General features: G+C 25.9%; 1 protein-coding gene and 1 non-coding gene across 2 annotated transcripts in view; one reads left to right on the top strand and one right to left on the bottom strand.

The window, feature by feature from the left end:
• The window catches only part of LOC114127669 (cationic amino acid transporter 4), a 37,503-nt gene that overhangs the window by 15,279 nt on the left and 8,043 nt on the right, over positions 1 to 14,181 (bottom strand). Inside the window, exon 3 of the mRNA XM_027991984.2 lies at positions 10,523 to 10,771. Coding sequence (XP_027847785.1) covers positions 10,523 to 10,771 — 249 coding nt within the window. The remainder of the gene's footprint in view (positions 1 to 10,522; positions 10,772 to 14,181) is intronic.
• On the top strand, positions 8,440 to 8,511 carry Trnae-uuc (transfer RNA glutamic acid (anticodon UUC)). The gene has a single exon. It is a non-coding gene; the product is annotated as a tRNA-Glu (tRNA).

Genomic DNA, 14,181 nt, shown 5'->3' with positions numbered 1-14,181 from the left:
CAAAAAAATGTCACAAAAAAGTGAAATTTTAAAACCTAACGATAAATACAATTTAGGCACATTATTTTTTTTTATTAGCGTTTGAAATTCATATATTAAAAAAATCTTAAAAATCATGAATATTTGCAAATTATTTTGTTACTAAAAATTTATAAAAAATTTTGTACAAGTAGCTAAGAATTGAAAATTGAATACAAGATTTTCAATAAGTTTGTTTTATAATAATTATAAAAGAAGTTGTGTCAGCCAATTAAAAAAAAATTATTTTAAGTTTAAATTTTTACGAAATCAAAAATTCATTAGTAAAATAAAAATTTACTATCATCTAACTTTAGATTTTTGCTATAGTTAAAATTACTAGTCATTAGACTTGAAACATACGTCAGTGCACCTATTGTTTTTCATCAAAACATAAACCACCTTTTTTACCACCCAATGGAAAAAATATCCTTGGCTGAAAAATCACCGTTCAGAATCGTTTTCCCTATACAATGATACCTATCATTGCGTTAAAATTTAACACATCTATTACCCGATCATTTATTATACGATGATATACTCTATGTTCTAGGTCCAGTCGATACCTATACCTATACTATAGTACTATACCTACAGCAAAATGTTAACCAATTGACCACAATTTTTTTTATAAATTCATTCTCCTTCTCGGAATCTAAGGTTATTAAATAATTTTTTTTTTTAATGTAATTTGTAGAGTTAAGTCAGCATTGTTTGTTCCCTCTTTTTTGTTTAATAAATATGGTCAGCGGTCACCTTTTAAGTTTTAATACAATCACAGTGACCAAAGCACTCAATGATGAGGTACACTCGAAACCTAGCTATTATATATTTATAGCAAACATTTATGTATAGTTCTGATACTGCCCAAAAATTAGCTAGTTAAATTAAATAATATAATAAAAATATACAAACACAAATTTAAAACAAGTCTGTTGAATAATATTAATCATGAATTATATTTATACACATAATTTATTTTGAATATTTTCTCGTCGATTAGAATAATTTAAGTTTTCGTAATGGCCAATAATGTTTTAATATTTATTTCTCGATAAATATCCTTGGCAGAAGTACAAGACATCAAACTGTAAACACTATAACCATTTAATATGTACACATATAATTGGTTGATCATAGACACAGTAAGAGTTTTGGTAAAATATAAGTAGGGATATTTAAGTACTATGTTTTTCTCCAATAAGAAATCTTTATTCCTGAAGCCTTGAAAGTTTCAAAATAGTGGATTAATATATATATGACTGCCGCCTCTGTCCTACTTTTGCGCACAAATCGCTGTTCGAATAAACAACAGTCAACAACCATTCTCGACCAAACTATATTATACTACAAAGATTGCGATTATAATAATATGTTGAAATTTTCATGTATCGTCTACCTTTTACAAAATTATATGAAAAATAATATTAAACTTGTTTACACAGAATATTTCTTAATGTTCAAATTTGCAATAGTAAACATGGTTCCCTTGCTATATCGTAATGTACACAAAAATATATTCTATCTATAAATCATGAATATATGGAGAGAAAATAATGTACCTATAGTGTTTTTTTTTTTAGAAGAAATAGCATTCATTGCCTCAAAAAGTATTTATATCCTTTTGAAAACGCATGATAATTGGGTGATACCTAATTTAAATTCATTAAAAAATAGTATGTTTAACCTTACAAATCTACCATTTTTAGGTTTTTGCTTTGCTAAATGACAACAGTATAATTTTTGTTTCATATTCTAAATCAGACTATTTTTTTGAGAATTTAGATTTAGGTATGTACTTATACTATATATAAATATATATATAATCTAATTTAAAATGAGCAGTTAATTATTATTATAATTTATAACTAGGTATTTAAAGTTTTTACGAGTGAAGTCAAGTGGAGTAAGCAAAGGTTAGGTAGGAATTTCGTAAAATATTGCAGGTCTGCTACTCCATTTATTAAAAATTCACAACTTTAAATAACTTATAATAGGACTATTAGGTAACTAATTAACTAAGTAATTACTCTTTTGAAATCTGATTTTTATACTTAAAAGGTTCACTTATAGTTTACTGCATTATAGCTTAGAAATTGACGCCCTTCTTTAAAGTTTTATATCTACATGCGTGACAAAATATACGTTTAGCAGATTTTATGTTTATCCAGTGACTAGTTTTCAGAATTGTTTTTCTGTAACGAGCAAAACAATTTATAATTGGTTTTAACATATATCTAAAATATAACTTTTGAAAAAAAACATAGGTATAATATAGGTATATACTATATATTATACTATATTGGTTGTACCTATACATTGCATTATCGCGTTGCACTATTCTAAATGTTAACATGATAAATCAAAAATGTTTGCCATCCACATTATAAAAAAATAGAAATTTAAATATTTATTGTAAGTACCAACTTAATTTATATTTAAGTACCTATTATTATTTTATTTAAAAAACAATAATACCAATGTAAAATGTATATTATATTTTACATTGGAGTTTATTATTATTATGGTGGTAGGAATGAGTAATGACAGACATTTTAATTGAGTTTACCAAACAATATTAACAAAATATAGAAACAAGTGAAACGTTTTATTCTGTGGCCTATGAATCTATGGTGATTAATGATTATATTATATTATTATATTAAGTATAGGTAAGTATAAAAAAATCTCATCATACAGGGTCCAGCACATTATCAATATTTGCATCATTTCGTTCCGTTGTTGACTACAGCAGAACATGAAGTATTTGAATTTCCACACTTGAAATTCTATCAAAAATTATTATCAAAGTTATACCTATAAATAAGTCACGTCAGATATATTTTTAATAAAGCTAAGTTACTCGATAATTTTACAATATGTAATCACCTAAATATAATATGTTTGTAAAAGTATAGAGTATTAATATTGTAGTACCTACACCTAATAATTTTAATTTTAAATACCTATAAGTATCTGCTTTTATAATTTGTAATGATTTCAGAAGTAAATTTGTTGTTTTATATCATTTGATTTTTCAATTTATAGAATAATAACTGTATATTTTGTGACAAAAATATAATAAAAAAATAGCAAGAACGGCACAATGATGTGTTGCCAAGCCATTAAATACTAACTACGATTGAGTATAAGTTCGGTGGTCAGTTATATTCAACGACGGAATTATATCAGCGCCTTAGCTGAGTTTCGTGCAAACTTAGGATCATTTAGGCATACTGTTTCTATAGTCGAACAATTTAAAGACACGTGCATTATTAATAATGTTGTTATTTCTATAAAGTCTATAACAGTGTTTCTTAAACTATGAGGGTTCTGTGGAGATTATTTATAAGTATTCCACGTGTAGTGGTTACTGTTACCGTTTATCATCGTATAATATTTTAATATACCCACATTTTTTGAAAACAATTTTCATAGGGGTTCCACATAAAATAATATTATTGTCTAGTGTTCTGTGAGCTCAAAAAGTTTAAGAAACACTGGTCCACAATTATTTCAATATCAGTATTGGCGGCGAATGATTGAACCCGCAATCGATAAATGACCTATCAAACACATGCAAATAACTATTTAACTTATATTAAAATAACAAATTATTGAACTCTATAATGTCTAGATAATTTTTCGGCAGTGTGTGTTGTGTTGGTAGCCACTAGCCAGGTAGATAGTAGTAGGCTTAAAACAAAAGTAAACAAAATTTAATATAGGCACCTAATTTAATTGATGACCTTCATATTATCAAGACAAAAATTATCAGTATAGATACAGATATAACTAAACTGTAACACGCTACACAATAATGTTGAACTACTTTTGAAAACAAATATTTAATCTATACAAAAAAAATTACAAACAATATAAGCACATATGTTATAAAAAATGGTAATAGATTATCAATGCTTCGCGTATACTTTGTCCGTCTGGTATATAGGTACACCAGACAAGTACAACCGAAGACCTCTAGAATTTTCCAAAATGTGGCACCAATGCTAAATGTCGAAATTTTAAAAAATATTTAATTCTTAGCTTTTTTATTATTATTTTGTTTGTTATTGATTATTATTATGGTAATAAATGTTATTAGATGTAGGTATACTAGTATACAGTAATTTTTATTATAAAAATGGGTATACACTATATACAGTAGTTTTCTATTTGTCAACTAAAACAATTCCCAGTACATTCATAAAATAACTGAAAATAACTAATAGAATAAAGTGAAAAATTATAAACGAAATATATATAATAATTATTAATTAATACGTCAATTTTTGACCAAATATAAATTTTATTAGCATCGTAAAAATTAGTATAGATAGGTACTTGAAAATATCACTCCATTATTTATATTATAGCATTTTTAATTACATGATATTATAATTGCTTATCTTTTTGAGCTATATGTAGACATTTGAAAACATAGATTTTTGTTAAATCGAGATTTTTTTTAAGACATCTAAATAAATCAAACGTAGGTTTTTTTAAATATTTAAAACTATAGTTAATTAGGATAGAAAAAAATATAATTATTAACTTTTTTAAAAACTCTTTGTACCTAATACTTAAATGTTTTTATTTTTTATAATGAACAAATTTATTAAATGTAATATGAATACCAGCTATTAAATAGTATGTTAATACTTTGATTTTTTGTTGACTATTGGACCACTAGAATTTCAAAAATACGTATTTGATCGCAATTTAATTTCTATCCATCACTGTGTTTTTCCGTCAACAAAGAATAATAACAATAAATAATCATTTTGTATATAATTCCAAAATTCTGAAATCTAATATAATTCTATCTAATGTTATTTTGAAAGAAGAGACAATTATTGATAAAATTATTATTTATTGTTAAATTTGCTTCTATGTACCTACTGTTTAATCATAAAGTCAGTAAACTCAATAACGTACGCACCCACACCGATATTTATTTTATTACAGTTATAACTATTATTTACAACATTTTGAAGATATACTTATTTCTTATCTAGTTACATTTAACTACTTAATTATATTTAACGTTACTTTTTTAACCACACAATATGTAGTAATATTTTTCTCATTATAAGCTATATAATGCTTATAAGTTATAATTTATATAAGGAATAATATATATTATATAACCATACATATATTGTTTTAAATTTGTACCTATGTATTTTACTTTTTATATTTTTTATTTTTACAAATAAACAAATGTTATATTTATCATTACGTATATCATTTTACAATAATTTATGGTCTTTTAGATTTCAGGGGAATAAATGTATTTATTTATTCAAATCTCCATTTTTATTTTTTTCATGTGGGAAGAAACTTTAAACGGTTAGATTTTGAACGTAGACGGTGATTTTTGTAGAAAAATTAGATCTAGATTATACTCTAGAAAGATCAAAAAAAAAACTTCCCAGCAGTATTTGTCGTAATAACGGGGAGGGGGGGGGAAATAAAACAGAAATTAAGGAAAGACTAAATCAATTTATTTTTTTTTCTATGTAACTCAAAAACGTCCTCAAATCCTTTCTCGACCATCATAGGTACATTTATGATACGTTCCGAAGAAGAACTGTCCGGAGTCCATCTTATATTATGAAAGCAGGTTTACCGCAAAGCAGTGTCCTCACCCCTACATTATACAACATATTTTATGTACAACTGATATTCCTTAAACTACTAACACACTTGCTTAGCTACTTTTGCAGATGATACAGGTGTATATTTTTCTAACTTAGAAACAACCATAGCGATGAAAAACCTCCAAAATGATTTTTACTAAAACTCCAGAATTGGTTCAAATTGTAGAGAATACAATAAGATATAATTAGATAAATGAAAAATAAATCATGAATTTAAATTTAGTTTTCTTTTAGTAAGTAATTCAAAAATATTTTTTGTGGAAATTTAAAACTCCATGGTAACTATATCAATTTGTTATAAATAGGTACACAATATTACAATGACATTTTCAAAATGTCTTAAATAGATTTAGGGCTATTCCCTATATTTATACCAATATACCAAAGTCTTATATTATAATATATTTTTATAATATAATATACTAAAATATTATATACCTACCTACTATTATAATAATTAAAAATTAATAATATAATAAATGTAATTTTTTGGCAATAATTATTTAAATTACCGTACTCTACTAATAGACAACGGTAAAATAAATTACTATATAGTTAATAGCAAATATATAGATAATATAGGTACCTAATATAATTTGATGACCGTCTTCACTCAGAATCAATTTTCATATGCAATTAATCATCGTTTAATTTTAATTTAATTTATAAATATTGACTATTATAATGTCTACTCAATGATACGAGAAACACTCAATGAAAGCGTTTTTATTGGTAAGAATTTAATTATTCAATGAACAAATAAATTATTGTACATTTATTTAGATTTGATATTACTCGCATTCTCGTCTTTCCTTTCTACAGATTAAAATACACAACAATAACTTGCGCTTAAAAATTAAAATACATAAAATAAAATAATATGTTATGTTCATTGTTTCTTCACATCTACACACACCCATTACCCATTACTTGATATACTGCACATCTAATACTTACGTCCACTCGTCTCTATCTATTCCAACTATTAATTATGATTGTGAAAACAATTTCCCAGTACACATTATTATATTTCTTCTTAGTAAATTATCCTATATTGGGGAAGAAAAATATTGTTAGATTGCTATGAAATCGTAATATAATTTTTCCGAGTAAAAAAATAAACAAAAGAGAGCAATCGAGTTGTCTGTACACTCTTTATAACACGCCCGTATTTCCTATAACCTATAGGCTGTAGTAGCCACTATATAGGTACTAGGTACTAGGTAGGTTGTATATTAAATAAATACCTAGTAAATCTATAGGTATAATAATAAGAAAGCCACAGGTATTATTGATATTACGACAGCCTCTGAGAAATAGAAATCTGCTGATTTTCACACAATCTATACACGTTAAAAAGAATTTATCATAGCACTTCTCAGTCTTCTCTTGGCAGTTGGTAATCACTGATCCGTATTGTATGGGTAATAGGTATAATAGGCACAATATGTACCTCGATGAAGTATAAATAATAAATGAAATATTACCTAGTATAATAGATAGTATATTATATTAGTATTATAATAATAAATGTTCAAGGCCGCTTTAACCTGGGCACAAAAGGATCATTGACTGTAAGCGGCAATAGTGAGTGTTGAGGGACGGAAACATTTAAAGTATTATTATTCCAAAAAAATTTAATGATACATACAATAGAAATTTATACAAATTATTAATTTTTTTAAGAATTACAATGACACAGTTAAAAATAATTTATAAATTGAAATCGTGACGTTAATAATTTATTATCAAATGCTTATTAGTTGAAAAAAAAAGTAATAACTCATCACATGGTTTTTACTGTTTCAAGAAACGTCATTACCAAACATAAAAGTAATTTTAACATAATATACCTATGTGTAATGTGTACCAGTACCTTAGTCAAAATAAATACAAATAATGTAAAATTATATTTTCTGTCTATAATACGTGTAAACAATTATTTGAAATCATCATTATTCATGAAAAATGTGTAGATATTATTCATTGTATCTGATTTGACTACAGATATTAAGTTAGAAGAAAAGATAAAAAACTATTTGCCATAATCAGATACCTATTTAAATAGAAATATATAGATACATATTATGTACCTACCTATAACAATTAATTTTTTTTTTAAAGAAACCAAAACTTCATTAACTATTTTAATTGTAGACCTAGCTATCTATTATTATTATTTAACTTATTAAAAGTTTACTTGTGTATATTTTCATTTTTTTTTTTTTTTTTTTAAATGTTTATAATAACCTATTAATATAGGTATATTTTAGACATTGAAATGAAAAATTTGTTTATTCCATAGTGTCATTGAGTCTTAATTCCTGGTTCTGTAAATGCTTTAAAGTTAAAAGCAATATACCTGATTTTCTAATACACAACAATAATAAGTATACATATAGATCTATAACATAATATTTGCTATGGTAAAATTATTTATTGAAAATAGGTACAGCGACTAGTGTAGATAACACTAGTCACTACTCACTGAGTGCCTGATAAATGATAATATCCAAATAGTTCTCGATAACGATGGTTGATCATTCCGCTATTTATAATTTTATTCGTGGATTAGATAAAGATTTAATATAGTAAGTATATAATTTTATAAAATAAAAATATGTAGGCATATTAGTAAATTATCCAATTTTTTATTTTTTTTTTATTATAAAAAGACAAATTAATGAATTAAAATATCTATATATATTAATATATTTATACTTTAATATAGTTAATTTTAGCTTCAAGTAGCCACCAATCCGGTATGGTCTAGTGGCTAGGATACCTGGCTTTCACCCAGGAGGCTCGGGTTCGATTCCCGGTACCGGAATAAATTTTTTCAATTTTATTACAATGTTTTTTAAGATATTAGATTCTAAGAGATGCGGAAGGAGAAGAATATATATGTAGAAAAATTAGTTTTACAACAATAATTTGTAGTTGTATGTTTTTTTTTTTTTTTGTAAGGTAATTATATTGGTATATTAGTATATAAGGTATTTATATTATAATAAAAGATTCCTCATAGGCATGTTGTTTATTTACCAACTAAAAAATATTGAAAATTATTTTGTAGTTAGAAATTCCTATCGGAAAGTCCCACTAATTCAGTTCAAATCTTTACGACATTGAATATTCATTGGTAAAATTACTTTTCTTCTTTTTATACTTTATTGTAATTTAAAAACGTATACCTAACTGTATAGATATACTATACATTTTTACCAAATATATAGATACTTTATGAGTTAGGTATATGATCATTTTCAATATTATAAAATTTTCAAAATGTTTTGACTATTTTTAAATTATTTATAAACATTTAATAATAATATCAAAAACTATAACATAAAAAATATACTAAGCTGACTACAGAATATCTCCACTTAATATCATTTTTCGTATAGAATAATAATTCATTGAATCCAAATTCACACATTCACCTATTTATTATTACTTACCGACCTGTAGTCATATTCAATAACATTTTATCTTTTTCGATTTTGTCTATCAACGCTTTTCTAAGTAAAAGGAGTGTAGATACTTATTGTGTCCTTAGTTTACTATATATTCTAGGAATTTAAAATCAATAAGCCTACTGCCAAATACAACGAACAAGATATTGTTTTTCGACTTTTTCTGAGAGTTGGGAAAAACTTTCGTTAACAGTCAAGAATTTTAAATAAATGCACTACTACAACCACAGTTTAGACCGAAATGTTTTCAGAATCATTTTTTCATATACACAGATGAATATTATACCAAACAATGCAACACTCAACTACTGTAGTTATAAATAGGCCATTCATCTATAATAATTAAACTAATATTATAATTATTTTAATAATTTTGTAAATTATCAAAAATTCACCATCGACTCCTGCATTTTACAAAGTTTCCGGTTCTACTGTAAGTATTAAGTACCTACTTATTAAAGTTAAAATGAGTAAAATGTTGTATTCCACGAAATGTTGATCAACTATAGTTTTAATAATAACTACCTAAATATTATATTACATGACAAGTATTATTAAGTATACAGACATACAGTCCCACTGGTCACTGTAGATTCAATAATCGATTTCTATGCATAAACATCCTTACAAATTAATCTGCTTAGAAGTTTGAATTTTAAAATTCGTAGGTATATCAATGATTTAAAACTAGTAAAAACAAACAAACGATTACGATGAAAAAAATCCTATAAAATAACGAGGTTTTTTAATGACTGAAAATTGTTTAAATTGTTTGACACAATGCAGTGTGTGATGCTGTGAAGGTGTAAGCAGTAGTGCATCACAATATTTACCCTTGCAGTATAGATCTTTAAAAATAAAAATCTGCTATTACGTACGATAATACAACGACTTTAAAACGAAGTAGGTACATAGACGTACAATAATTTATCTACGAGTTTCTCAGTTTTTAATTTTAATACTTTTTCGTTTATAATAACTATAAATATTATATGTACCTATATAGTTAGTCGTTTTCAAACAACTATGCAGTTTCTTTTTATAACCGTGTGTAGGTACAGTCAACATTTTGTGAGAACGACGAATTCAATAACAATAATATTATTGTGCTACCCATGTGATATTATATAATATACTCACATGACCCAAACACAAAAGATCTAAACACTCGTGCGCGCACACACACACACACACACACGACCGATAAACACGAGATAAACGATCGGTACACACACACACACACACACACACACACACACACACACACACACACACACACACACACACGCACACAAACACATGCACTACCGGTCTATAGCGGTCTCGGTCTCTCCCTCGGATCGTCTCGCTCCAACTAAGCATTACCAATCATGTGCTCGAGTATGATGTTCCATCCAATAACGAATGCCCAAAACTCGCCGACGCTCACATACGTGTAGATGTACGCGGAACCGGCTTTTGGTATGCGGGTCCCGAATTCGGCGTAGCACAATGCGGCCAACATGGACGCAGCGCCAGCCAACATAAACGATAGGATGATCGCAGGACCAGCCATTTCCTTGGCGACCGTGCCGATCAGCACGTATATCCCGGCACCGACCATGTGACCGATTCCTGCGAAACAGAGTAAAATATTAAATGATTATATTGTTTGTAATAGGTATATACGGTTGACGAACGCGGTCTATATTTTTATGTTATTATCACGAAAATAAAAAAATACAAAATATACTTGGTTAACGCTAATATTAATAACAACTGCAGTGTTTTAATAATTATAATATTGTATAATGATAATAATAATTATGTGTAGGTAGGCGGTATATTATACTCTGTCGGCGAACTTACGACAGATAGGTCCCTATAAGGCTTTAACCCATACACATTATCATTTTGTACCCGATATTATGGTTTGGACTGTTCGGAGAATATCTACCTATAGCGAGTTTTGCATTTAACGCAGACGAATGGTGTGCCTATACACATCGATTTGATACTTTTCAGTTTTATAATTTATAGTGTATTTACCTACTATGCAGATGTACCTACAAGTATTATTACATTACAAATGTAACCAAAAAGCAGCAATTTTCGCGAATAATGAGCTTACTAATTTGTTAAGCATTTGTAATATAAATAATGAAATATTAAATAAGAATGCCGACATTTTCCGGCGATCGTTGAAGCCGATACAATATGTAAGGTAATAATTTTGTCACATATTTAACTATATTATTATGCAGTACAAAGATATATGTAATTATTTTTTACTTTAAAATTATAGTTTTATTATGAACTTGTAAATATAAGTAACTAATCTGGTATTATAACAATATTAAAACACATTTTTATGTTTTTATAAACAATTCAATTTATAATATTGTAAAAAATGTTGTGATTTCTATATTATAATATACATATATATAGGTATATCAAAAATATAGTGCATAATTTATTATTGTCAATAATATATTTAAGTATGTAAATCACAACCCATTTACAAATTAAAATAGTAATATATAATATAGGTATATCCACACTGTATATACCTAATAAATGCATTTAAACCTTCCCAATACTAATAATACTGTTTATTGTAGATTGAGTTTTAAGCAGTAAGAAATAACGTCATTTATGCAATAATGCAATATGCACTTACATATGTATCTGAAGTATTTTGATAAAAAATGTATAGCTTTTGTTATTGATAAAGTAATATTGTATTATTCTATCTATATAGGTACGACAAAAATATTCATCCACACTTTACAGAACATTTATAATTTACATAAATAAAACTGCAGTTAACAAAAACCATTATTCAGTGTTGGTATTATTTTAATTTATTTAAACATAAATTATTATAATTCAAATATCAAAACGATTAATGACGATAACATAAGATAAATGTCCAATTTATATGGGTATTTTAAAACATATCGTTGATCGATAATATTTGTTCTTAAAAATATTAATAATATGATTTATCTATAAATTACGATGTACCTATATAATGTATAATTATCCGTGATCAATATTTGGTATTATGTATACCTAGATACTTTTTTCGTATATTTTATCTCATCTTGATAATTTTTAAAGTTCTATCCACTATCTTATCTAAATAATAAAACTTGTAATCTTTTGAATTATAAATTAATTATTATATTATAGATTCATGCAGTAAAACAGTATACGCATTGATTATTGATTATATTCATATCATTATTTCTCACATAATGTAATCTCGTAGGTATATTCAATAATAATATTTAAAATTGTAATGAAGTTTTTGAAAGCATTAGACTATAATTTTTCATATAGTTATCAGATATTTATATAACAGTAGTTAAAACATAATATCTACAAAACCACAAGTGCTAACATTTTTAGATCTAAAAAAAATATTCTAAAACTACTGCCGAGTTGCAAGAACAAATTGACGAATTTAATGGTTCAATCAAATTTAATAGACCAATCACGGCACACTTAATTATGTTCGTGGGACCATATAAGTTCGCTATTGATTCAATAAATATCTAGTGATTGTTCATCCAACCCAGCATAATTGTATTAAATTAATATTTCATATAGTTAGACAAATATTTCTAAAATATAATTCTACTCTATACTCCTCCCCAGTCGTAGTTGAATGGTAATTTAATACAGCCAGTAAAATTCCTAGTGTCCTGAAGGAATCATTTTTACCATGATATATTTGACAACATTGTATGCACAACTTGGACGAAATAAAAATAAAATATTATTATATACCTACTATTTAAATGCTGTATCGCATCTACTTAAATAATGTATTGTACACGTCATGATGTAACAATATATGAAATACCAATGTAATAATTATTTCAATTTCTATTTATCATTAATTTTGTATAATTAACTATAGTTATTGTATCAGTTATTAAAGTATTATTATATTTGTATTTATTTATTCTATTTATTCATCTCATCTAGATGATTATATTGATACATACATATGGTTTTATCTATAGATAATTATATAAATTTCTATGCCTAACATTGTTAATATAATAATATATGTTTATTGGTTGCATTCGACCACTTATTACGGATCAATAATAAGAAACATACACATAAAACACATTTAGGTGTATGATCTAAATTGTGGAATATCGATAGGTCATCTGTCTACCAGGGTAGGTACTAGGTATATTCACCAAAATTTGTAGCGCAGAATTTTTCCAAAAATTATCTATACGAAATTATATACCTACCTACCAGTAATTGAAGATATTTACAAATAAAGATTAAACCCTTTAATCCTATATAGTAGGTACTTTTTTGTTGAATTTCCCAGAGCACAAACACTGCTTGAAATGCGATGTACCTATACGAAAACGTTATTGTAATAATGTTAATTTGATAAAACACAATTAGTTAGAATTATTTAAGTATATCAGAAACGCTTTTGCATTAATCTTTTCAAAACTATCCTTTACTCCTTAAGTCAAGGTCACCAAATGTACATAAAATAGAAAGGCCTAGTAGTATAATATAATATGTGAGTATAAGAATGAGAGATATTTTCCAACTAACTTTAAAATGTCAACGGTTGTATTAAATAAAAATAATAAAATATATACTTTGGTGACTGTCGGATAATGATAGGTATTTCTCAATTTCTTCAATCATATAACTAAATTTGTGTGGCACACTGCATAGTACTTGTATTGTTATAAATTCTGCGATAAGTTTAATTAAATTTTTCTGTTATATTATCAATAAATATTATATTATAGATTTTTTTATTATAAAATATATATTTAAATGCTATTAAGTATTAGGTAAATCGTATTATCTTACTATTAATATCTTATTGAACATAATTCATTATCAACGACTAAGGAGTAGGTACCAATAGGTAGATATAGCTAATATAATATTACACAATAATACCTAATATCTTGTATTTTTGTAATGAATTATGTTCTTCGAGATAATACAATAGATATATTTATTGTTATTATCGTCATTAACCATTT

Source organism: Aphis gossypii, chromosome 3 (genome assembly GCF_020184175.1).
Source record: "Aphis gossypii isolate Hap1 chromosome 3, ASM2018417v2, whole genome shotgun sequence".
Taxonomy (NCBI): domain Eukaryota; kingdom Metazoa; phylum Arthropoda; class Insecta; order Hemiptera; family Aphididae; genus Aphis; species Aphis gossypii.
This window is presented reverse-complemented; position numbering and strand designations above follow the sequence as displayed.